Source organism: the organism of the source record quoted next, unplaced genomic scaffold (assembly GCF_019419815.1).
Source record: "Pyrus x bretschneideri cultivar Hongxiangsu unplaced genomic scaffold, Pyrus_bretschneideri_v1 Contig49, whole genome shotgun sequence".
Taxonomy (NCBI): domain Eukaryota; kingdom Viridiplantae; phylum Streptophyta; class Magnoliopsida; order Rosales; family Rosaceae; genus Pyrus; species Pyrus x bretschneideri.
Genome location: NW_025999786.1, coordinates 3,018,941 through 3,046,005, shown reverse-complemented (window position 1 = coordinate 3,046,005; position 27,065 = coordinate 3,018,941). Strand labels below are relative to the sequence as shown.

General features: G+C 35.6%; 3 protein-coding genes across 7 annotated transcripts; all 3 read left to right on the top strand.

The window, feature by feature from the left end:
- The first annotated feature begins 907 nt into the window (after window positions 1–907).
- Window positions 908–3,714, top strand: LOC103941030 (ankyrin repeat domain-containing protein EMB506, chloroplastic). Its single transcript, XM_009351214.3, has 7 exons — window positions 908–1,648; window positions 2,176–2,255; window positions 2,493–2,591; window positions 2,685–2,783; window positions 2,867–2,965; window positions 3,072–3,170; window positions 3,279–3,714. The coding sequence occupies exons 1-7, from the start codon at window positions 1,240–1,242 to the stop codon at window positions 3,375–3,377; spliced, it is 984 nt and encodes a 327-aa protein (XP_009349489.1). The 5' UTR covers window positions 908–1,239; the 3' UTR covers window positions 3,378–3,714.
- A 1,807-nt stretch (window positions 3,715–5,521) lies between these two features.
- Window positions 5,522–12,483, top strand: LOC103935907. Of its 5 annotated transcripts, none has more exons than XR_007252420.1 (14): window positions 5,524–5,750; window positions 5,864–5,929; window positions 6,342–6,407; window positions 6,495–6,570; window positions 7,173–7,250; window positions 8,267–8,358; window positions 9,108–9,181; window positions 9,904–9,991; window positions 10,099–10,256; window positions 10,490–10,532; window positions 10,832–10,897; window positions 11,345–11,422; window positions 11,759–11,905; window positions 12,147–12,483. XR_007252420.1 is itself a non-coding variant. In XM_009345728.3 (13 exons), the coding sequence occupies exons 1-13, from the start codon at window positions 5,652–5,654 to the stop codon at window positions 11,828–11,830; spliced, it is 1,056 nt and encodes a 351-aa protein (XP_009344003.2). In that variant the 5' UTR covers window positions 5,525–5,651; the 3' UTR covers window positions 11,831–12,113. The 5 variants fall into 5 exon arrangements, 1 of the variants encoding a protein (XP_009344003.2); XR_007252419.1 differs by having other exon boundaries at window positions 5,525–5,750; window positions 11,759–12,003; XR_007252418.1 differs by having other exon boundaries at window positions 5,525–5,750; window positions 11,759–12,040.
- Window positions 12,484–24,358: 11,875 nt separating this feature from the next.
- On the top strand, window positions 24,359–26,030 carry LOC103931691 (protein ROH1-like). Its single transcript, XM_009341215.3, has one exon. It carries the CDS (start codon window positions 24,541–24,543, stop codon window positions 25,756–25,758), a length of 1,218 nt encoding a protein of 405 aa, XP_009339490.1. The 5' UTR covers window positions 24,359–24,540; the 3' UTR covers window positions 25,759–26,030.
- Window positions 26,031–27,065: the final 1,035 nt, after the last annotated feature.

The following is a 27,065-nucleotide window of genomic DNA, read 5'->3' as shown; positions in this document are numbered from 1 at the left end:
AGTACTTGGATCTAACGGAAGACGTGACATAGAACCGAGCACAATGGCGTTCTAGGATTCATATAGCCAACTCCACTCTGTGGGAAAAAGGCTTTGTTGTTGTTGTATTGAATCTAACGGTTAAGATCTAAGATAATCAAATCTAACTATCCAAATTTAAAGATAACGGCTAAAATCTCTACTAATTGATGAAACCCTCTTTGTCAACCAAAAGAGGGTAAAAAGACAATTTAGTCTTCTATCACACAAAAAAAATGATGGGCAATAATGTAATTTCATAGGTCTAATTTTTACTTTTTTTTTATTGAAGCTTCACCTACAGGTGATGTTCAAATACCTCTAATATTAAAAAAATAAAAATAAAAAATAAAAAAACCAAAAACCAAAAACAAAAACCTTCCACACGTTCTCTCTCTCACTCTCTCCTTCTCATTTTCTAAAAAAATGTGTTTATACATACAAAATGTGTAGGCAAATGCTAGTAATTATAAAAAAAATTCATGTCTTTCATATTCTTTCGTAGTGTTCAGCGAGTTTTATGGTGTCGATTTAATGATTTTTCAATATTTCTGCCAAGGGCAAAGGGTCGCGGTTGGGTCTAGAGAGAGTGTGACAATCAATTACACTGAATCATTCATCAAAATCTAAATATTTTTAGGTTAAAATTAAATTATGATAGTTTACATAATTTATTTATACAAAAAAAAAAAACTGTTACTTTAAAAATTAATTTTAAATTCATTCTTTAAAAATTTTGGGTTAAGAAATTAACTTAGAATGTTGAAGCAAAAATATTTCTAAGTTAAAAATTTTAGGTTTTGAATTTCTAGGTAAAAATTAAAATTTTAGGTTTTGATCCAACTTTGTGTAAGGGCATCTCATATTTCACAATTTTGGGAGATTATATTGGATTATTATGGGTTCGCTGGGACCCGCAAGGATTTTTATCTTCTCTGCATTCAGTCTCCCTCGACACGGCCCTCTCCGGAACTCCCTCACTCTCTCCCGCCCGTTATCGACAGCACTGTGAAGAACGAGGCGAACCCTGCGCCGAGGGAAGACGACGACGAGCTCGAAGAAGGAGTGATCGTCGATGACCAAGATTCCGTGTTGGCGAAGCCGCCAAAAGGAGTAGCGCTGCAGTCGCATTCCTGGACCTTCTGGTTCGATTACCCGGCCACCAAGTTCAAGCAGGAGGATTTTGTGAACTTTTGAATAACCCTCCAAGTCCAAGTCCAAATGGGCACGGTTTCAATTTCCGCATTGTCGGGTCTAAATTCAATTTCCATCTCCAGAGATTACAACCCGTTTGCAATTTTTAATAAAGCCGGTGTCTTGACAGCGTGTAGTACAAGGAGTGGAAGCTTTAGGTTCCATGGCGCTCAGAGGCACTCGAAGCTGAGGACTTTTTTGGTCGGGTCGTTGGGCCCGAATGCTTCGTTTCGGACCCAGGTGGGAACTTGGGAAGCACCCGACGATGGCAGCGGCAGCGAAGACGAGGAGGATGAAGAAGAAGAAGAAGAATTGGGTTTCCAAAGTGAATGGGAGGAAGAAGAGGGAAAAGGTGTTCCAGCTACTGCTACTGATGCTGCTGCTGTTGCTGTTGATAAGTCCACAACAAACAAGTATGAAGAGGATCTTGTAAAAGGTTATGCTCTGGTGCCCCTAATTCTCTATGTTCATATTTATTTGTTCACTTCAATGGATGTTCTAAAAGTTTAAAACAAGCACTTTTGCTTCATAAGCGCTGTTATTAGAAACACATTTGGAAGTGCTTTGCACTTCTATGACCCTCGACGCATCGTCAAGAGCACTTTTGGTTGTCATCAAGTGCTTTTAGGTCATCTAGAATCAATCCCAAACGGCAAGCAGGCCCTTAATGGGGAATGTTCTATTTGTAGAGAGTGACATGGTGTGTTCCAATTGATATTTTGACAAAAATGGCAGGCCCAACTGTCTCGCAAGAGAACGTTTAACTTCTAACATGTTAGCTTGCAATATTTGCAAACCTGTTGCTTTATTAAAGATTACTCAACTCTTCTGGCTGTTATAATTTCCCGGCCATGTAGATCTTCAAAGACCAGTTTAGCTGTTTTCTTCTTCAATGTAATGTAATACCACTTTTTGGGATCTTATTTCCTGGTAAACATCTAATATCTGTTATTCGTGTTGCAGAAGTTGAACAGCTCTTGGGGCAAGAAGAAATAGCAATTTTGCAAAAGCATGCAGCTCCCAACATCAGGAAAATATCAACGGTAATTCTTTCTTCTAATGTAAAAATGTCCTGAAGTTAGTTTATAGAAGTCTGGTCCTGCTATTACCTATCTCCTATAGTACAATTTACCACTAAAATCTAGATGGAGTAACTGAACTATTTCTTAGTCTCTATAGCATTACGAGCTCACAACTGTAAATAGGAAGTCGTATTTGCAATAAGAGACTGGCCTGTCTTTCTACATTCATTTATTGTGTTTCGTACTTTCATTACTCAGGAAAAATGGAACCCGATACATACTCTTGCACTGTCAGGGATGGTCACTTTCATGGACAAGCTACTAGAAGATGGTTTAGATATTGACATTGTTGATAAGGTGAGTTTTATCTCTAATTGAATCACCATATCTGTCTCCAATTTGGTAGCATTGTACCCGGATTAGTAAACCTCCAATAATTTGGTGAAACAGGATGGTACAACTGCTCTTCATACTGCAATCATAGCCAAAAAGGAAGCTGTAATTAGTCATCTGCTAAGAAAAGGTGCAAGTCCTCATGTCAGAGACAGGGTAAGGATAAGATTTTCTTTAATATCTCTCCCGATCCATTTTTCTTTATGGGAACAATGAGTTTTTGTGTTTATCATCTATAGGATGGTGCTACGCCGCTTCATTATGCGGTACATGTAGGCACCAAGCGGATTGTCAAGTTATTGATCAAATATAAAGTTGATGTCAATATTGCAGATAATGTGAGTTTTGTTTTTTTATTGTTTAAATTTCCCAATGCCTATACCCAGTTAATCCTTTTTATTTTCGTTTCTCAGCTTGTTAACGACATCATATAATGTATTTCAGGATGGATGGACTCCATTGCATGTTGCTGTTCAAAGTAGAAACAGAGACATTGTGAAAATTTTGTTAGTCAATGGTGCAGATAAGAGCAGAAGAAATAAGGTAACGTTTACTATATACAAAGCAGGGACCTATAGTAGAGACAAAGCAAGGATTTTTTACTTTCTGTTGTTTCTGTTAAAGTGATTAACGCTGCTCCGTGTGTTTCAGGATGGCAGAACTCCGCTAGATCTGGGTTTATGTTATGGGAAAGATTTCAAGTCCTATGACCTCACCAAGCTACTGAAGACGGTGCCAATGGAGTTTTAGAAGTCTATGTTCCGACTTCATCTCCTTGCATGGATGGAATATTTAAGGACGGAGACGGGGAGTATCTGAAGAAGCAAATTAGTTGGATGAAGGATAAACAGAGGCATGTATGTATTTCACTGTAGGGTGTAGAGGTAATGGATGCATCCTGGATGAGCTGTTTTGCATCCCATGATTTCAAGGTTGGTCTGTTGTATAAGGGTACAGGAGCCGTTGGATAGATGACTTCCTGGATTTTGTTAGGGGAAAGGTTCTTAAATTTATTTTCTTAAGTTTGTTGGTAAATCAAAATATGAGTGTAAGTGAGGAGGATGGACATGGAACGAGTTGACTGTCATTGTAGTGTCTCGGTCTATTAATACTAGGCTATGAGTAAATATTTCGTCATACAACATTGTATTATTGGACCGAGACATCACTTAAAAGATGAACCTGTTTTATGCAAGTTGTTTTTGTGAACGAGCCGGTCAAGTTGAACGCTAAGGTGCACATGCTTGCTTAGAGATTATTATTCAAACTTAAACTCAACCAAAGCTAACCGTCGATAATTTATAATACCTGCTAAACTAATAACCTCGGCTAAATAATATTTTTTTGTCAGTCCAACTTGGAAATAACGTGCCAATTAACACATCGTTAAATTTTGAAGTTAATACATTATAAAAAAAAAATTATATAAGTCTCACGTAATACATAAATTAATAATTTTCTGATATATAGTGATTATGATTCGATTACGAAGCTTCCTAAAATATGACTCAAACATTAGTTACTCCTTGAAATCAATGTCACTTTGGATGGTATCTAACTTTTCTTTAACATGATAAGAAGTTATGGTGTAGCTGCAACAAAAAAATACTAAATGTCGTCACCTTGAGAGCTTCTTTTCGTGAAACGGACTCCATGAATTTTTTTTTTTTGTTTAAATAGAGTTTTTGCGGTTCGAGCTCATACCCCGCGTTTAAATTGAATTTTTTTTTTGTTTAAAATAGCAAAGCAACTTTACAAGTAGTACGTGTTGAAGAGGAATGTAGAATATAGCAAAATGGCACGTGCGCAATCCCAAACGACATCGAAGTACAAGTCGTTTATGGTCCGGTTCATACCCCTCGTTTCAAAGGTGGAGAAGCGGAGAACGAAGACACGCACTACACACTCACTGCATCTAAAAGACATTACGCACTAATCAGGTAGAGGTTGAGGTCTAGTGTTCAAACGAATTTAATTCAATTTCTTATATAAACATATAAATAAGGATTTACTTACACTTTAAAAAATAACTACACTTGAATTGAGAATTTGGGAAAGCTAAAACTTAAAACTTAAGCCATCATGGCGTTGCCATCATCACAGACTAATGTAGCAATGATAAATTAAAAAAATAAAAAAAAAAAAAAAAAAACAACAACAACAACAGAATCAAATTCGAAAATTCACTAACTCATAATCTCGATTATTTTTTAGTGAAGTTACCTATAAAACCCTTTAACTTAATTTAAAAAAAAAATTAAACAAAAAAAATATAGGTACAAATTAAATAAAAAATGGGTACATATTAAAATTCAAAATTATGGTTACAAATTAAAACTAAAAAGAATATTGGTGCAAATTACAAAAAGGGTACAAATTAGAAATAGATTAATAAATTTTTCATTTTTAAAATTGACAAATGAAGACTTGTAAATAATTTTAATATTCAAATAATGACATGAAAATTAGTCAAAGGACCTTGATTAAAAATGAAAAAAGAAATAAGGTTTCAATTAATGAGAATGAAAAATGAGGGATGAGAATCTAATTTATCCTTAAAAAAAAAATTAAACAATGAAACCGCATAGCCACCCGTCTAGCCAATGCCCGGTTTTAGAACAGTGATCTACTGCACTGAACTCACAGTGCCTGAAGCTGTCCCGCCAAAACAATGATGTTGACACACAATACATTCTTTTGTTATTTATGTTTTTACGTCTTTATATAAAGATTAAATAATAATTTGATATGAAATTCATCATTCATGTGAATCGATTAAATTGTGAGTGAGTGAAAAAAAAGTATTATTAAACCGTAATACTTTTTTTTTGAAAGGAAGACAATATCATTAACTTGGGAAAATAGACATTACACTTTGAAATAAAGCCACCCCGCTTAACGTTGAGACCCTCCCTCGTCCCCAATTTCTGTAGCCGTCAACAGAATTCGCGCCATCTTATTAAATTCCGAAAAACCCTAAACCCAAAGTCCAAAACCCTATCTTCTCAATTTGATCGAGGAAAGATGCTAGAGGCGAAAAGTCTGAGCAAGGCAGTAGTGCCGTCCTCTCTCATAGAGAATCCTTCTCCTGGTAGCCTCCAGTCCACTCGCCTCGCTCTCCATGTGCGTACTCTCCCAAACCCTAACCCTAACCCTAACTCTTTCCGATGTCCTCTCATTTTCTCTCCCTTTGTATTTATTTATTTATTTATTATAATTGTTCTAATTTCTGTCAGGTTGCCGAGGACTGCTCCTCGTGTTGGGTCTACATCGCCTCCGGCTGCCAAATTTATAAGCTTCAGGTATTATATCTCACAAGCCATAATTTGACTATTTTTTAACCTTCTAGTTTCTAGTATCTTTGAAAGTTTGGTAAATGTATGCCAATTTGCGGGACTGTGATTTCGGTACTTTGATTGTTTCTAGATACTAAATCTGAAAGGCATGCCCAAAGTTAGATATGTAAATTTGTAAAATTTCGAAGAACCATGAGTGTGATATCCCAGTTCAACTGCGAAATGTTTGTTTGAGATCAGTCGGGGTTGGAACTTGCCATGGTAGAGAAACAAAATTGCTGATAAAAACACTAACAAATATTAATACAACGTGTTCCGAATTTTAGGTATGACATAATTTGATCATATGTTACTAGTCAAAGTGTATGGTGGTTAAGCTAGAAGCTTTCTTAATATTCTTCTTTTTGTTTCATTTAAGATTTCATTGGAAGAGTCTCTGGTCGGTGAAGGGAAAGAAGGCCTTCTGATTCCTGTACTCAGGGAGGTATGCAATTTCATGAATTGAAGCATGGCTATTCAGTAATCAGTATATTCTGTGTTAGTTATGTAATAATTCCTCTGATCCTTGAAGGTTATGGATTCCTTTATGGTTAACCGCTGCCCTCATCGTTCAGAAATTCAGAGTATGGTACTTGCTGAAACAGAGAGTAAGTGATTGTTGCACTGAGGTATATTTTTTTTCTTGCTAGGTTAGGCTCACGTTCTGTATTGATTGTCCATACCATCATTGTTAGATTTTGGATAAGCGGGGGAAAATAGAGGGTGCATAATGCTGTTGCTTATACCTCTTCTTTGACCTCCATTTTTTAAGGGTATTGTATACTTTTTGTTGTTCCAATTGAAGAGTAGGAGTAACATTTTGTTTTATTATTTTAGGATTTAGACCCTTTTCATGAAAAAGCAGGAATGATGTGTACCTTTTTCTAAAATTGAATATCAAACTTAGATCAGGAGTTAGCTTCAGATTAGGAAAATGCTAGGGAGACCACCTTTTTATACCACATTTGGGTACCATCTGTTGTGGCAAATTATGTGTGCATGTCACGTCAATTAATGAACTTATCTTATTGGATGTTGGTTGTATGCATCACTTGCCACATGAGATGGTGCACTAATGTGGTGTAAATGTGCTGTCTCTTGCATTATTCTTCAGATAATGTATTCTAGAAAATGTGCAAATATCATTTCAGAATATGGGTTTTGGAAATTTCCCTAATTTCTTATCATTTGTTATCTTGTCAAAATGCAGGCAATGAATATTCAATGTTGGGAACTGTGGATTCTTATGGTCACCTTATTGTATCAAAACTAGATACTACTGGTGAAGGTACAATTTCTCATTTAGTTTTGATTTGTGGTTCTACCCTTGTTGTGGGGATTTGGGAATATATGCTTTTAAAGAGAGAAAAGTGAAGTTGATGGCCTTCCTGGGAGATGATTTAACGTGCCATGTAGAGGTTCCTTTTTCTTTTCATTTTGTGTGTGTGTGTGTAGAGAGAGAGATAGAACATGCTATGTAGAGGTTCCTTTTTCTTTTCATTTTGTGTACACAGGTTTGGGTAATGGAGAGAAACACAATCATAGTGGCTTTACAATTGAGAGAAGAGCGCCTCCAACCTTAATTGGATCAAAATGTTTAGTTCCTGTAGTGGTTTGGTCTGCATTAAGGCCCAGAAAGGAGCTTTCTTTATATTCAATCCTTGCACTGCAGTGTCCTTGCAAGTTCCCGATTGCCCCATGCCAATTCATGTTTTCCCTCAACCAATTGGATCAAAAGATAGAGGCATAAAGCTTCTTTTTCATGAAGACTAACTGAACTTTCCTAATTTGAGCAACCGCCTAATCTACTCTTTAAGAATATTAGCAATGGAAAAGAACTTGCGATGAATAACCATGGTTGAGCAACTAATGCATAGTTTAAGGGAAGAAGGACCTGCCATGAAAATTTTAATCTGCTTTTCCCACTCATGAGTAAATAAATGCTTAATATGTGTAACGAAAATAAGAAAAAAAGAGTCACTACCCATTTATATGCTTTATGATCTTGAGATCGAGATAGCCCTGCAATCATAGAGCGTGTGCAAGAAGCTAGTATACAAAATGCCCACTGGTCATTACAAAGTTATTAACAATCAAAATTTGCCAAATTAATCAGTTTTTTTCTCTCTTTGTATCTTGATTCAATGCATTTGCTGCATCATTTTAATATGAAAGTGAGGTAGAATATTACATCACCAATTGAATTATGTGAAGGGTTTCAACTATGTGCATATTATGGTTTTTGTTTCATTTTGTGTTTGGCTTACTAATTGTAGAATTAACCTATTAAATTCTCACATGTAGAGCGGCTTACTTATTCAGTATTGCCTCGTGATTGTGGCATTCGAGAAAGTGGTTGGGCAGGGCTTTCCTTCAGTCCAGCACAGTGGTCTACGGTACTGAGTGATTACTTTTACTTTTGACACTTAATCTGAATTTTTGCGTTGTGTTTCAAAACGCCGTTTCATTTGTGAGCAGTCAGCCAAAAATACCAAAGCTGAACCATGTTATGAATAGTATTAAGTTGTCTGGATTCATTATTGACAATTAGTTTAGTTATCTTCAACTCTGCTTCTGTTAATTCTATATTCTTGTGTTTTATTTGTTTCACATTTATAATCAACAGATAATAGATAATTGAGATTTAAGAGTAATTTTTAAACGATGCCTTGTTTTCTAGTATGTACTGGTTTCTCATCTGTCAGTAAAAAAAACCTTTCATTTTCTTAAACTTTTCCATTGGGACTTTTTTTGTATCTCTTTTATCTAATTTCTTTTTGTCAGACTTCCAGTATCTTTAATATCTTAGAATTACATATTGAAATCATTACAGTATTGAAGTAAAATTAAATAAACACATTTAGCCTTGTAGGCCAAAGTGTTATTCAGAGAAGCTGAGTTTATAAGATACAATTAAGTTCACACGACTAAAATGTTTACATGATCAATAAAAGGTGCAAGGAAAATTTATAAGTCACATGGAGACGTCTTTCCTGTTAATAAGAATGAAAAATAGGACAGATGTGCTTGCTGTATCCTTTCCTTTGTAAACATTTAACCCAAATAGTTGGGAGACTATGATTTGTTCTCTGATTAGTTTTTCCTACTTATATTTCTCTATATATATACCTCATCTCTTTTCCAGGCAGCCGTTGTGCGTAGCTTCTGCAAAACCATTGATGTTTATGACCAGGATATTCATGTCAGGACATTGTGTACGTAAGTGTTACATGTGGTTCCTGAATAGTTATTTATTATTTCTAGTTGAAATCCATCACTGTCTATATTTGAAAGAATTAAATTCCATATAATTGCGACACTTGTGTTTAGAACAAATCGATTCAACTGGGACATTCAAAACACCATGTTCTGGCGTGTGTGCGTTTGTTTTTTCATTTGTGCTTTTCATCAATCTTTAATTCTCAGTATCCGTTGAGATGGTTATACTAAATGCTGAAATTGCTTTCATTGATATCTCTAATTTCCATTCCTGTGGAATGTTTTGAAATGTAAAATGTTGTCACCTCTGGTTGTTTCTGGAACCACCACGTTCCTTCAATTTACTACTGCATATTATTCCAGGATGAACAAAAGAAAATAGAGAATCAAAGGACAAGCCCCTCTTTTAGTCAATATTTATTTTCTATTATAGTTTGTTTAAATGCTTTGTGATGAAAAGAGCTATCAATTGTATATGACTAGTTCATGAGATATGTGTTCAGAGTGCGTATGTGATTTTCTTTGTGCACTTTGCCTATGATTTTCATTTCACCGTAATGGCTGACTGATCACCAATATATTCAACCTAGGTTATGCAGCTACACAGAAAACTTATATCCATTACCGAAGATCCTTATAGAGCTTTCAGTCAACTTTGTTGCATTAATTTTATGTAAAAAAATATATTTCCAGACCTTTATGTTAACATAGCCATTTTACAGACTTTGGTACCCGTCATCATTGAACTTCATAACAAGTTCGCATTATGGAAATGAGGGTTCTATATTAGCAATCACAGAAGGTTCCCAGGTAAAACTTTTGTGTTTTTTATACCTTTTAGGTTTTCAAATGGTTTCATGGACTTTATTATTCAGTATGCTTGAATTGCTTAGCTGCATCTATTGGGATAACTGTAGCTGACTATATGGGACTTGAGAATGAAAGAAAATGGTGGCTGTCTACAACGAATATGTGGTTCCCTTGGTGATGCCTTTTATGCTGTGTGCTGTTCTTCAACTGGGAATGTTGCAGTCGGCGGAGCTGATCGTACAGTGACAATCTACGATCCTCGCAGGTGGGTACCATTTGGTTCAATAATATCCAGGTTATTCTAGTTATCTTTGGTTGTCCATGATTCTTGTTGATTTACGATTTATGCTTTCCTTAGGCTCCAGTAGGTATTCAGAAGCTAAGGAAAATAATTGAAACTTTAGTTTTTCGTTTTGACTCTTCTTTTACACTCTGCAAAACTGAGAACTCAGAGTCAGAACTGAAACCGGATATATGGTATGTGTTAATTTCATGTAGATGGTCATCATTATCAAGATGGGTGCACTGCTCCAAATATGAGGTCAGTTATGTGTTTTAACATATGATGCATTGTCTTTGTGTATGAGCCCACAGTGCATTTATTTATTTTTAACTTTTTCCCTCAACTTTTGCGACCTATTGTATGGATTGTGCAACAATAGAAATCTGTGCTTCGTTCTTTCTTTTAGTCTTAATTTGCTAATCGTTGGTCCTTTATTTTAATAGTGGACTCAGTTTTAAATATAAAGAACTTCCACTTTGTTCAAAAGCGACCAAATTTCTGTTGTTTTATTATTTGGATTATATGTAAATGCTGGAGATGGCAATTTTTTTTTGCAGATAACTGGGCTTGCTTTCTCTTCAGTTGACTCCAACTACATCTACGTACAAGGTGTTGACTATGAGGTTATTGCAATTTCTTTTTAATGTTCCTTTGTTTACATGGTAACTTCATTTTCAGGTGAATGATTTTTGCTAAGCTTTGGTAATTTAATGATCACCCTAAACCGTCTGACGAGACTGACATGAAAGTTTAATTTATTTTTTTAAGAATTGGTTGGAGGCATTTATGTTGTTTTGAAAGGCAAACTTAGTTTTATACGTACTGAAATACTAATATCCCGAAAGCAAAGACAACTAAGATCGAAGTCCTCATTGTTGCTTTCTAAGATGACCCATAAAACACTCAAGAGGGTTCAGAATTTGAGAAGCTTTATTTTCATCTGTCCCAATTGCTTATAAATTTTTAAAAGAAGCGTGACATAAGTTACTTTGGCCCTCTTCTGCATCATTTGGAAATCTTTCTAATAGCTGACTTGTTACTCTGAATTCTCATTGCGACTTTGTTTGCAGGTCTTATGTGGACAGTGGAAAGATAGCAGAAAGTTATCTTCATTTAGAGGAGACTCAAACTGGCTTGGTTTTAGCAAGGTATTACTTTCTAATGATTTGCACGCCTTGAATACATTCTTTCCTCACACTTAGAATTTTAATTGTGTTCCTTGAATCAAAACCGGAAATTTGTTCTATTGAAAACTCCTTACGAATGTAAAGGTTCGGAGGTTTCTGGGATTTCTGGAAATTTGTTCTATTGAAAGCTAATTACGAATGTCAAGTTAATCTACGATTATCTTTCTTCTACAATAGGAAGCCAAGGATGATTTTATCCAACTGACCTAGGAGTGATAGGATCCGATCAATTAAACAAAAAAACAGCTTTGCCTATAATTTCCAATAAAATTCTCAAACTTTGATGTGCTGTTGCAGTGCCAAAATAGGGATCTTCTAGGTGGATGGTGTGACTCTGGTAGTATCTTTGTAGGCCGATGTTGTAGCTAAAGAGAACGAAACAAACTCGCCGACATGTTCTTCCAATGGATCTCCTGGTGCTCGTTCAACTTGATTCTCATCTGCGTAAGAGGACTTTCACTTCCGTGCTGTATCGCTCTGCAAAAGAGTCGTAGGCAGTCATTTTGAGTAGCTACCAATGCCGTCCCCCAGTGAATTCTAATGTATTAGTTCTGCAATTTAGAATTGTGTACATGAAATGTAGGGTTACCGTGATATGAACTGTTTCTAACTTTCTGATTTGGAATTAATGTGATTATAGATTCTTAACTTATCTTCCTATTTTTGTGTTTTCGGTTTCCAATAGGCGTCCACATTTGTGTGAGTAACAATCAGTTGTTGATGGCTATGGATTCTGCAATAGCATTTAGGTTCCTGAACCCTTCTGCAATAGAGTCCACACATATCTACAGTTAGTGACGGAGCCACATAGAGACCAGTGACGGCCCAGGCCTATTCTGAAATTTCAACCTTTTGTACGTACTCTCTGTAAGCTTTTACAAAAATGAGCCTGTGGCTCATTAGCCTATACAGCCTAGGGCAAGATGTAATTTTAAGTCATGATTTTAAATTTTAAAGCTGCACCATTGTTTGATTAAAACTTTCCATGCCAATACAAAAACAACACCTTTAATTTTCTTCCATTAATTATATTTTAAAGACTAATTTCTTTATATGGCTTAAATGCTCCTTCTAATCTGATTTTTTGACTTCGGCACTGACTACAGTTGATAGCGACTCATGTGCATGGACAATTATCAAAGTTCACCCCAGATACAACTTGGATCTAGTTAAGTATTCGGATGTATTTATTGGTGGTTGAGGGTTTAAGAATGCGTCAAAAGTCATGGGTCAAGATGCCTGGCTTGGTTGACCGATAGGGGTATATTGTCTATGGCTGCTGTCTGGTTTTTGGGGCGAGGTGTGTGTGTTAGGGCATGTCTGGTTTTGGACCAAGTTAATAGCAGACCTTAAACCCCACCCTAACCGTCATTTCTCATGTTCGACAGCAGGTTTTATGGAACCGATATACTACAATGGTAATATTTTGTGTCAGTGATATAATGATATATACAAAGAAAATAACACATGTTCTTGTATTATCGATACAAAATATTATCGTGATGAACCGATATACTACAATGGTAATATTTTGTGTCAATGATATAATGATATATACAAAGAAAATAACACATGTTCTTGTATTATCGATACAAAATATTATCGTGATGATGTACTTGTGTCGCACAAGTCATTTTCCGTCTCAGTAAAACAGTTAACTATTACTAGTTCCAAATTATTATGCTATGTTATTATTGACTTTGGGTTCTTGCTTTATTTTGTTTTCGTCTATAAAATCTGCCTCCTACTTCATTTAATTCACGAGGATTCGCACAATGATGGTTGCCATAAATCAATTTGTTGAAAATAATTTATTAAGCTGTTATCGGTCTAATAGTATTTTTCTTCTTTGTGTCTGAAAAAGATTTTTAGTTTGAATATTTCATTCCTATTTATTTATTTAAATTGTTAAAATATTTATTCTTCATTGCTTCTGTAAAGATCACTTTTGCTCTAAAGAGATTTTAACAAAGTACTTATATTAGAAACATATAGAAATTTCTGTTAAAAATCTAACTGCTTGAAAAAGGAAGCGTCCGCCAAGTGTTTTGCCAAATATATATTAAAAAAATACTTTTAGTCATTTCAGAAGCAATTTTTATCAAACTTTCTATCATTCGATCTAAGTGAATGGTACGTGAATAACATCATGAAGAATATAATTAAGTAAATGGCATCATCAAAAATTTAAAATAAAAATCATTTTGAAAGAATAATAACGCCAGAAGACTGATTCAATCACATATATTATTGAATGGAATGGAGCATATCATAATTTTGACCATCCTCCATCAAAGCGACAATGCTACACACGTCCCACTCCATCCATCCGTGCATCAACTCAAGGAGAGATTTTATAGTGTATCGGAAACACAGTTCCGTACACTAAATGTCACAAAAAAATTGACTAAAGGTTTTTTTTTTTTTTTTTTCAGTACTCATCCTTTGTTTTATAACACTTATTATACCTAGTCGTGCATCCGGTACATTGAAAAATTTCTCCAACTCAAGAAGAAGAAGAAGCACAAATCATTTAATAAATTTCAAAAGACCAATTCCAAAATATAATCAAAGCTTATTATCCTCTTGAAGCTCTTGATTCTTCTTCATCTTCAACCAGGAAACTACTTTTTCTTGTGGTCCAAGAAAGAACCCATATCAAATGGAAAAGAAAGTCGCAATTTGTTTCTTTTTGTTATATTTTTCCTTTTTTATTATTATTATGTGCTTAATTGTTTCAAATGATAAAAATTAATTATAATATTTGGTAGAGTGAAAGATGGATTTCTTTCTTTGTTTAGGAAACGAGGAAAAGAGAGTTTTTTTTTTTTTTTTTTTCACGCCCTAGACGTTTGGAGGGATTTTTATCATGAGTCATGAAATTCTAAAATTTTTCCATTTTACATTAGAAAGCATTTAAATTATACTAATTTATGTCTCCGCTCAAATAGAATATTTAAATTTCATTAAACTAAAAACATGATGAGCGTACAACTTGTAATTTGGTTGATACGTAAGCCACATTTGCACCACATTGACAAAAATAATTATCAATTTAATAAAAGATTAGATGTTCAAACAAACAAAGGGAGATGATTCAAAAGTGTCAGATTTAATGTGAGACAATTAAAACCTAAAAATTATTATTTTAAGTCACTTAGAACTACGGTCTAATAGTATTTCTCTTCATTTGTAAGTAAGAGGTCTTATGTTTAATTCTCGTTAAAAGTGAATTTGAACTACATTATTACTAGTTCATTGCGAGGCTAAGCCCACCCCCTCCTCTTTAATATAGATAACATAATATTGTTTGTTAAAAAAAATTACTATTTTAAAAGAGTAAAACGTAGTTAGCCTAAAAAGAAAATAAATAAATAAAATATTGGTGTCTTGGTTTATTAGACCATGTGCAATGGTGTGGGCTAAAATTTTAATTTGTAATCTAAAAAATTTAGAAAATTTAGGTTCTAATCCAGAGACAGCTTTTCTCTTCTAATAGTTTTGGCTTAAATTTTAGGACAAGATTAATAAAGAATGATTTTAGCCTAAATTTTTTAAATAATTTAAAAAAAAATCAACTTATGTAAATTATCTAATTTATTTTTATGAACATTTTAACATAAAAATATCAAACTTTAATAAATAATAAAAAAAATCACTAAACATATCCAGGAATCATGAAGGTCTAGGAACAACAATTACGTTTTACAAATATAAAGATTTAAAAATTTGAAACTTTAAATAGTCCTACATAAATGCTTCAATTTCACAACAATTACCAATACAAATGATAACTAAAACACTAATTAAAGATTGAAAACGATAATTATAATACTAAATAAAAATTACAACTACTAATACTAATAATATTCCTCATGACTTGGTTCTTGACTCGGTGATGGATTTTATGGTGAACTTGAGTAATAGACATTAGATGGATCATCATCCTCAAAGATATGTATTCAAAATTTAGCTCGACGACTGGAAAAAACTCGAGGGTTTAAAACTCAAAAATTTGAGCGAGGACCACCGCTATTCTTGGTTCATTTTCTGAAGGGAATTTATCCCAAAAATATGTTTCCACATTTACTCAAAATTTAGTCCAATAATTAAAGAGGCTTGGGGGTGAGTTTTACCCGTATCATTGCACACAGTATTAGGGCAGAGAGTGAGACATATCCCAGATTTGTTGCGAGGGAAGGGAGGTTGAGAAATTTTTTACTGTAATCGGAACATAAGTAGTGTATCACATGTTTTTATATAAATGATGAGAAATTTTAATATTTAAGTTATTAATTTTTTTAAATGCATATTCTACTATTTGTATAACAACACGTGTTGTATTACTGTGTATTTTGACCACACTGTAAAATTTCTCAGAGAAGTGCGAAAACATTGGAAAAGAAAAGAGGTGTGAAAACAATGGAAAGGGCTCCTGTATCCTTTCCTTGGGGATCTTATGATTCAGTGATCGTGACTGTTCATTATTCATCGTGCAATTAAAAATCATTAAATACTATTTATATTTAATTTTAAATTTTAAATTTTGACATAATTTATGACCGCACGATATATAACGAACGGTCACGATCATTGCCTAATCCTTTTTCGAATGGACTTGGATTGTCTGCCCTCTCATCTCATACATTTCTCATCCCCTCCTATATTATGTGGTCACGATTAAGCCACATGAACATTTTATATTTCATTACTTTTTGTTTTATTATTTTTATAAAAAAAAATTAATATAAAATATTTACGTGACGTGATTACAAAAATAAAAAATAATGGGAAGAATATGAAATAGGAGGGACAGACAATCAAGTCCTTTCCGAAAACCATGACAATAAAAGTAAAAAGTGTGAAAAGACACAAGACACGTAGCTTTCGCACTAGCCCCCACGTAGTGGGCCATGCATGTATATATTCTGTCCATCATATGTCAGAAAGATATAGTGGGAGGACAACTTGGGCATTAGCAATTGAATAAGACGGACCCATGACTTGTGGCTGCGTTAGATCATAGGTCCACCACCCCACATACCTCCACGTATATAAGAATTTATATATGTGGAAATTCTTTTACCTTGCTGTTTGGTCTCGTTAAGCTTTTCCGAACAAGACAGATTTATTAGTCCGTGTTTGTTGCGAGGAGAGACCTTTCTATATATAAATATTTGGGTTCAAAATAATCCCATTTTATGTTGTAAAATTATGTTTTTTTAATACAATTGATACTTACCATTTGAGTACAAACAATATTACGATTTTAAATTATACTAACAAGGAGGGTTTGAATCGGTTACACAATAAATATAAGAGGAATACTCTAAACACCAAAACAATTCACTTGCAAAAACTCGATTCTTATGCTAGCTAATGTATAAGAATTAGCGACATGTTTACTTACCAGCAATACAAATATAAAGTATGTGTATCATTCTAAGTCATCCTTTATTTATTGACATACAAGGAATGAAAAAAAATAAGAGTCTTAAGTTAAAACATATTTATTTCATTCTCAGTTTCAACAAGATAATATTTTTATCTCACCTAAAATCCTTTAAGATAGCTAGTCCAAAACTGAAAATATATACTCATTAGTCTTAATTTAAGCAAAAACCTCTCCGTCATCTTATAATTTTAGTGTAATATTTTATAAAGATGACACGAAAATTATACCGAAAGCGTGAGATCATAAAAATTTCACGCAAAGTCCTACTTTTTAAGTGAGTCTTTTTATCATTTATCTGTTCCAGTTTGGAAGCTGTGACAAGTGGGCACTTAACAATTTAATATTAGTTAATTTGGAATACGCATGGCTGGCTTTTTCTCAGGACGAGTATAAACACTATCCACGATGTCTGTAATTGCATCATGTGAAGAGCAAAAGTGAATTATTCCAAGAACCAGGTGGGACGATTTAACTTTTCTTTCTTTTCAAAGAATTTTGAGATTCGAAATTAAAGGAAAAGGATCCTTGCGGGATTTTTTTTTTTTTTTTGGATTCTTAGGTTCTCGTGATCATGATAGTTCATTGTACATCGTACGATTAGTTTTTGTTAGGTACTATTTATATTTAATTTTAAATTTTAAATTTTGAAATGATTTCTGACCGCATGATATACGATAAAAAATCACGATCACACAATTCTTAAATCTCCAGAAAAAGAATCCGACAATGATCCTTTTCTAAAATTAAACTTTTCAGAAACTAAGTAATGGTATCATATTATTCCACTTTTCAGTTCGCGCAAATACAAATTAAGAGGTTTGGAGTTACCAGGACACCAGGCATCCATTTCTCTAGAAAGAATAGACAAACGTGCAATTAAGCTCTTGTCCTTTTTTTCTTTCTTTTTTGAAAGAAAAGTAATTCCAACACCAACATGGGGAAAAACGCACTAGTCATTGACAAAAAATACAGACATGATTGCGAGTATGGCTAAAGCTAGGGTTAGGGAAAACGTGTCAAATTAGATTGATCGATTCGGTTCGGCTAGGTTTGATTTTTTTACATGGTGAAGAAAACCGAACTATAGTAATTAATTGGTTTCAAATTCATTCATGAGGAGAAACCCTAGATAGTAGGAAGGAAGTGTTAACACTGGGCGCTTTTAAACCTAAATAATGGATGCAAGCCGAGAAGTGAGCCTCAGAAGGCTCAAGAACTGTCGAGAAGCCCAAGGCCCAAGGGGCTTTTAGAAGAGGATACAGACTGAGCGAAATAGTCGACCGCTCGTAAACCCAGCCTGACTAGAGCACACAAGAAGGCTCATGACCTCACGGGCACGTGGGACAGACAGATAACTTTATGGCACTAGTTCCTAAAGACAGGCTTATCCAAATGTCAATCATGCTGCATGATAACACCATTCAATGACAGAGAGGCCTAGGACAAGACGTAAAGGAAATCGGAACGATGCTTAGAAGGTGGGGTTGGATAATCGAGGGCAAGCAGAGTTCTCGGCTCGTATTGATTTGTCGAGACGTGTTATTCAAGTTAAGCACTTGTCACTTCATCACCGAATTTCAGGATGAAAGGTGAAAAGATGCCAGCAATCTAGGCATTAAATGCCAAGTGGTGGCGACTTAAGACCGAGGGGTTCATTGAGGGCCTATATAAAGGGGTGAAGACTTCTTGAATAGGGGTCGGATGACGAGAGAGAGGATAATCCTGTATTACCGAAGCGCTATTGTAGTCTTGATATCAATATTAATTCAACCACAATGTACGTAGCTCAGTTTTAAGGACAAAACCACTTATATCTTTGAGTTCTATCCGTTTCACTTCATACTCAAAGCCCTCCAATGATTTATTATCATAATTTGTTAACCTACAAATTTTGGGTGTTAACATGAAGAAGATTGCAAATGGTACAATTGGTTGAGGGAAAGAAAAGTATATAGTTAATGTTAGTTTATGTATTTGATTAGCACTTTCAATATTTCAACAGAGATTGTGCAAAGTTAGTTAACATTTCCAAATTAATGTTATTATTTTGTCAAAGTGCCCTTTCAAAGCTATGGTCAAATCTCACAAACAATGCCCAATTAAAAGTGACTTACATTACTCTTTCAATAATATTTCGTGTCTCACTTTGCACAATTTCAATTACAATACTGGCGTGACACTGATTGGAACTCATTATTTGTTGAATATTGGCAAGGTGAGTGCCATGCATGAAAGAAGTAATCAATTAATTTTTTTATAAGAAGTTGTTTAATACTTCACCATACTGATGTGCATGTTATTTTAATTTTTTTTAGCACACAAGATTGAATTATAGAGGGTTTGACTTCAACTGTCGTTGTCCAAAAGAAAGGACGGAAATAATAGAAAACTAGTTGTGACGAGAAAAAAGAAAATGAATATATATGTCAGGTTAGCTTGAGCAAAATTATCAGTTTCAATTTCCAATATGTAATAAAAAAATAAAAATTCTCGTGAATTACACGATGGTAATTAAAGAGATATTGAAATTGTAATGTTTTTATGAATCTTTTTTATGTTCTTAATGATCGATAATTATGAAAAAGTCACCAACTAATCATTTAAAAAAAAAAAGAAAAAAGGATAACAAATTTCGTGTCAATAATTGAATTAAATAGAAATAAGTAAATAGATTTTCTTTGTCTCCCATCAATAAGTTTCCCTTCAGTTTTGGAAAATAACATTCTTATCCAGTAGGATTGATCAATTTGATCTCCTAGTCCTCGGGGAATGGGGAGCACCAACCCACACGTGAACTCGTTTTCTTAATCAAGCATGCCTAAACTGATTCTCGTATAAAAGTAGTGGCATATTTTTAGGGATTTTATATGGTATAGGCAAACATAATCAATAAAATTGTACCATAGTAGCTGATGTGACAAATTATTTACTCAATTATTTTATAAAAAATATATCACTTTAATAGAAATAAGCAAACTAAGTAGACAAAATTTTACTTTATTATTTTGTTTCAATTTTGATATTTAATTAGAGTAATGCTAGGTAGGCTAATTTTTTAAACCAAATTTTGCAAATTATGTGATGTGAGAAAACAAGTACGTTAATCAATACGTAAGTAATAATCCAATCACAAACAACTACGTTATATAGTTTATAAATTTGGTTTAAATAATTGGTCATCGTGGCATTACGCATTGACTTATTTTATATTTTTGTCTTCTTGCCCTCACAAGAAATACTTTATTATAAAGAGAGATGTGGGGGGTCTAGTTTTGCCTGCACATGTGGAAGTAGGAAATTAGAGCTTGATTTTCTCTATATGGCTCATCAAAAGGAATTTGACTACTCATTTGACTACTCCATTGAAGATATTCTTGTCATCTTAGTTATTGATATTTCTTAAAATTAATATTGTTATTTAAGAACTAATTCTAGCAAGCAGTCATACTACTTAGCTCTTCATATGTAATGAACTATTTCTCTTTATCTTCACATCTTCACATGACACTATTTCAACGTACAAACTTATAATCTAAATTGTTTATTCTCTTCATCATCGTTTAAAGGTCATCTCTAGAAGTTTTGATTCAATTGGAAGACTGTTTAGATCTCATATGTATCGAATAAATTGATGATTATTGTAATAAGTAATATCTTTATGATCAACCAATTCATACACTGTCAAACAAATAGACGATTATGCTTATAAGTAATATCTTTATGATCAATTGAACTATATGTGTCTAACAAATCGACAATTATAGTACTAACAAGTAATATCCTAATGATCAAGCATCTACTTGTTTAATTCATATAAATGATTAAACGATTTTTCATATCGAAATAAATATTCTAGAGATGATCTTTAGGTAACAATAAAGAGAAATGAACAATTCAATTTACAAAGGTCGTACAATGAAATGATGTTATGACGTCATGTAAGGAGAAATAATTATTTACATGCAAATAACCAAATAGTATCCTTAATAAAAAAAAAAAACATGCTCGAATTTCAGATGCACTTTTCTTCTTGTACCATGCTAAAATTCGGCAAGGTGGTTGGAAAATTTAATAATTATAATATTATATTAAATTTATTAATTGAAATTAGAAGTGGAGCCTTCTAGTAGAAAGATATGTCTACTTAAATGAAGTGTTGCAACTTTTGACTATTCATGAATAGTCACATGCTTTCTAAAAAGGTATCTCACATTCTATAAATAGAGAAGCCCCTATAATCACCAAGAGGACTTTTCATTCGTTTACATAATCATACATAGAGTGCACTAAATATTAGAGAGTCTCATTGAGTCCATATGAGAAAGTTTTCAACACAATCATGGTTCATGGCGCTTTGTGATTTGGAGTGCTACTATTACAAGGACGTGGTCATTGTATCTTGGGAGACATGCGCTGATCAACCAAGAGCACCGTAGTGGGGCGTAAACTTGTCTTAAGGACAAAGTGTCCAACACTTGCCTCGACCGTATTTTCTAGGTTTTTCTAATCCATTATGTCATGTTCATTTAACATTGGTTACTCATGTGCATGCATTATTGTGATATATAATTGCATGAATTATTTCTTGATTTTATATGTGACTTAATATAGCAAGTAGACCCTAATTTTTCCAACAAAGTTTTGTTTAGAGGTGCACTCTTTGTTATTAATCTAAAGTGTTTATTCTCTTAATCATCATTAAAGGTCGTCTCTAGAAGTTTTGGTTCAATTGGAAGGCTGATAGTTATTCATATGTATCAAACAAATTGACAATTATTGTAATAAGTAGTATCTTTATGATCAACCAATTCATAAGTGTTAAACAAATAGACGATTATATTTATAAGTAATATCTTTATGATCAACCGATCTATATGTGTCTAACAAATCAACTGGTTATGGAGCTAACAAGTAATATCCCAATGATCAACTATCAACTTGTTTAATTCATATAATTGATTAAACGGTTTTCATATCAAAATAAATATTCTAGAGATGATCTTTAGATAACAATAAAAAAAATGGACAATTCAAATTATAAAATTCGTGCAATGAAATGATGTTATGACGTCATGTAAGGAGAAATAATTCTTTACATGTAAATAACAAAATCGTATCCTTAATAAAAAGCATGCTCAAATTTCAGACGCGCTTTTTTCCTTGTACCGTGTTGAAATTCCGACAAGGTTTGTTTAGTGGTGCATTCTTTGTTATTAATATAAACTTTTTATTCTCTTAATCATCATTCAAAGGTTCTCTAGAAGTTTTGATTCAATTAGAACGTTGTTTAGTTATTTATATGTATCAAACAAATTGATAATTATTGTAATAAGTAAAATCTTTATGATCAACTAATTCTTACATTGTCACACAAATAGACGATTATGTTTATAAGTAATATGTTTTTGATCAACCAATTCATACGTGTCAAACAAATAAACGCTTATGTTTATAAGTAATATCTTTATGATTAACCGATCTATACATGTGACATCCCACATCGTCCAGGGGAGTGATCCTTAAATGTATATTCCCATCCCTACCTAGCACGAGGCCTTTTGGGAGCTCATTGGCTTCGGAACCTGACATCCCACATCGCCCAGGGGAGTGATCCTTAAATGTATATTCCCATCCCTACCTAGCACGAGGCCTTTTGGGAGCTCACTGGCTTCGGGTTCCGTAGGAACTCCGAAGTTAAGCGAGAAGAGGGCTAGAGCACTTTCAAGATGGGTGACCCACTGGGAAGTTGCTCGTGAGTTCCCAAAAACAAAACCGTGAGGGAATGGTAAACCCAAAGCGGACAATATCGTGCTACGGTGGTGGAGTCGGGCCCGGGAAGTGATCTGCCCGGGCCGGGATGTGACAATTTGGTATCAGAGCCTAACCCTGGCTGCGTGTGTGCCGACGAGGACGTCGGGCCCCTAAGGGGGGTGGATTGTGACATCCCACATCGCCCAGGGGAGTGAATATCCCAATGATCAAGCGTCAACTTGTTTAATTTATATAAATGATCAAACAGTTTTCACATCAAAATAAATATTTATGAGATGATCTATAGATTCAATAAAGAAAAATCACCCTGTTCGTAGTGCTTACCACGTAGCAAAGGAGTTGGAAAATCACACTGGAAGGCATTAAAATACAATTATGTAAATGTATATGGGGGTCATGCATTCCAAGCAAGGTGAAGGTTTTCACATTAAGATCGTGTTATGATATATTGGAAACCAAAGTTACACTCTCACAACAGATTAAGTTACTTACGTAGCAAAAACTTTGTTATAGAATTGGTGCGCTTGCAGACGATGTGGGATTCAAATGCATTTGCGTACATATTTGCTCCAACGGGGTTATCGACAGATTGTAAGCATGAGATATTCATTTTAAGAAGTACCCGATGTAATCTATCATTTACTTATCTCTCATTTTAATTTACTTGAGTAGGGTTGAAAGCTTCGACAAGATCTTTTTACAGTGGGTTTAGGTTTAAAGTCATATGATTGTTATTAACATTTCTATAAAATTATTTGCACATCAACTTTATATCTGCAAGAGCCAAAGATGTGTATCCTAATCCAAAAAATAAAAACTAAAACTTGTGTTTTATTTTGATTTTGGATAGAAAAATTAACGAAAAATCTAAAAAAAAATTTTAATTTTAATAAAAAAATAACAAAAATATATATAAAAAATAGTGCTAAAAAAAGATAAAAAATATATTTTTTTCATTAAAAATAAACAGTATCTAAAGTGTTTTCTAAAAACTTGCTAATTTAAACTCAAGTTGAACGTTAAAAGAAAACGAATCCGGAGGAGAGGGCGTGGGGCCCACCCAGTGACCAGCATGCAGACAGGAATTTGACGTTTTCTTCAACGAACCAGTGGCAACTCCATCAAAATAAAGAAAACGACACACGTCATCCATCGTTTCCTCCCTGGGCCCCACATAACACTCGGTCCCGCCCTCTCCCTCTCACCCACTTTCTATTCTAGAAGGACCAGGACGCAGTCAGTCAATCATATCCATCCGTCCCCCTCCCTCTCCTCTCCTCTCCCCTCCCCTCCCCTCCCCTCCAATTTACGCGCCAACAAAGACCCAGCTCTACCGTCCACGTGTACACCCCTCGGCGCAATGACTCCGTCCTCGTCCCCCACGTGGCACCACGGCCCCACCCTCGGCGATCCAAAAGTAAACACATAAAAATCAACGGCCCAGATGCAGTTCGTTCTCTCGTTTATCCGCGGTTAAATCTTAAATAAAGGAAAAAGTTAGAAAAGCAAGATTAAAAAGTGTGTGGAGCTCCAAATATTTACATCCACCGTGTCCGCCCCGTGTACGCTTCGCGTGCCCCGTTAGCAAACCACAAAAGTTAATTAGCGCAAAGTAAAGTAACTAAGAGAGTGATTAAAGTCTCACTAATTATGGTTAAACTCTTAATCTCATTTCTATCCCGAACCCCCATCCCTTCCCCTCCATAAAACGCAGACTCTCTCCGCCCTCTGTCCCTCCAACTCTCTCACCTCTCTCTCTCCTCCCAACACACTCCTCTTTCTCTCTCTACTTGTTTATAATCCTGTTGAATTTGGATTGGGTTGGGTTGGATTGGATTGGACTGTGAGAGAAATGCCAGCGACGGAATACTCGTCAGCTGGTTCCAATCAAGTCGGAAGGTCAATCTTCAGTCTCAGACGCGATCAGTTGAATTCAATGGAAAGTCACGGCCTTTCAGGTGGCAGCGGTAGTGGCGGATTGGACCTCGATTCCTTCCAAACCCACGTCGCCAATTGCTTCCACAACCTCTCCTCCTCCGCCCACGACCTCCTCTCCCTCCCATGGCTCCGAGACCTCCTCGAATCCTTCATCCGCATACACCAGGAGTTCAAAACCCTCCTCATCCTCTCCTCCACCAAAACCCACATCTCCAAACCCACCGTCGACCGCTACATCTCCGACTATTTCGAGCGCCACGTCAAGGCCCTCGACGTCTGCAACGCCATCCGCGACGGAATGGAGCAGATGCGCCAGTGGCTCAAGCTGCTCGACATCGTCCTCGTCGCGCTAGACCGGGACAGGACGCTCGGCGAGGGCCAATTTCGCCGGGCGAAGAAGGCCCTCGTCGACCTAGCCATCGCAATGCTCGACGACAAGGACTCCTCCAACACCACCATAGCCCACCGGAACCGCTCCTTCGGCCGAAACAACAACACAAAGGATCATCAGCACCAGCAGCACCGGTCGCTCGGCCACTTCCGATCTCTGTCCTGGAGCGTCTCACGGTCGTGGTCGGCCGCCAGGCAGCTCCAAGCAATCGGGAACAATCTATACGCCCCGAGGCCCAATGAAAATTTGGCCTCCAGTGGGCTGGCCCCGGCGGTTTTCACAATCAATTCGGTTTTGCTGTTCGTAATGTGGGCACTGGTGGCGGCGATACCCTGCCAGGACAGGGGATTGCAGGTGCATTTCAACGTGCCGAGGAGCTTCGCGTGGGCGGGGTCAATGCTGTCTCTGCACGAGCGGATTATGGACGAGTCGAAGCGGCGGGACAGGAGGAATGCCTGCGCATTGTTGAAGGAGATTCATCAGATCGAACGGTGCTCTCGGGTGATTGGCGATCTGGCTGACTCCGCGCACTTCCCGCTTGCGGAGGAGAAGGAGAGGGAGGTGAGGCAGAGAGTGCGGGAACTGTCGAGCCTCTGCCAGGGGATTAAGGAGGGGTTGGATCCTCTGGAGCGGCAGGTCAGGGAGGTGTTCCATGGAATTGTAAAAAGCCGAACGGAGGGGATGGACTCATTCGGAAGAACGAATAACCCTGAATTATCATCGAAATCAATTGCCAATTGAAGAAGAAGAAGATGATGAGATCAATTTTGGCGCCAATAAAAATTGGGTAAGGAGGAGATATGACTTTCTTCTTTCTTTGTATTTAGTCATCACTCAATGGATTAGCAATCACCATATATAGTGTGTATAGAAATTAGGATTATGCAACTGGACCGGCTTCCTCGGAGGTCCTTTTTTTTCTTCTACTTGCCCTTTAAATTGTGTTGTTGCTGATTTAATTTGCCTTTGTGTAATGGAATTCCTGAGCATGCTTCTGCTGCTGCTCTTTCTCATTTTTGGTTCAATTGTTACATCAAATTTTCTTTTGTCCTCTGCTACTAGGTGATCGCGAGATGCGAATTGGGAATTTGAATTTGTTTGTGTGTTTGTGTGAGAGAGATACTGGAGGGTTTGTAGGATGAATTTCTCGCTCATTGATTTGAGCGATATTCTAATCTAATCTTGAACTACGGGGAGGGGAATTCGAACATAGGTGCAGAGGGGGCAACAAACTGCTTGTAATGAACTCGACTATTTGAGTTAGCAAACGAATCATTTGATTCAATTACACAATGCGGAGAAACCAAATCATCAAAGATTCCGAATTTAGTCTCTTTGCAGCAGTTGTGTATAAGGATTACAACCTTTTGTTTTTCTTCAAAATTGGATTATAATAAGTAGTTATATTTTCGCTGGTCAATGCTTAGTGAACATAGAGAAGAAATAAAACAAATCTGCTGTTCGATTGTTGTTGGAATTTTCTGCTTGCATTATTTGAATATGCAGCTTTAGGGACAGATCGAAGCTCCAACTTTCCCCAAATGATAACGATTGCTGTCGTTTCTGCTGACTTCCATATGCAATTAGGTTAGGCTTTTATGTATTTCTGACTATTTTGGTGAAGCTGAGATTGATTGGTTGGTGTTATTCGTGCATATGTTCCCACTTTTTACTGCAGGAATTTGACTATTATTCGGTCATGTGAAGACGTCTGCAAATTTCGTTTGGTTGACTTTGTAGGGTTTGATTTTTTCATTCCCTTGGCTGAGTACCAATTCTTGCAAAGACAATTCCATCGCTTTTGGCGTCATGGTTTCCCTTCTAATGGAAAGAAAGGTACGCGTCCAAAGTTATCGAAGATGCGTCTTGTTTCATCAGCAAAATCCCGTTGCCACTAAAGTCCTGAGCATATATGTTATTCTTAACTGAATTCTCTGAGTCGTCTGCTCTATGAACCTTGCCTCCTTTTGGTATACCACGAAAATACTAGTTTTCCTACCGATGCTACTTGGTGTACAGGGTTCTACTTGATCGCCACCTACGGATTT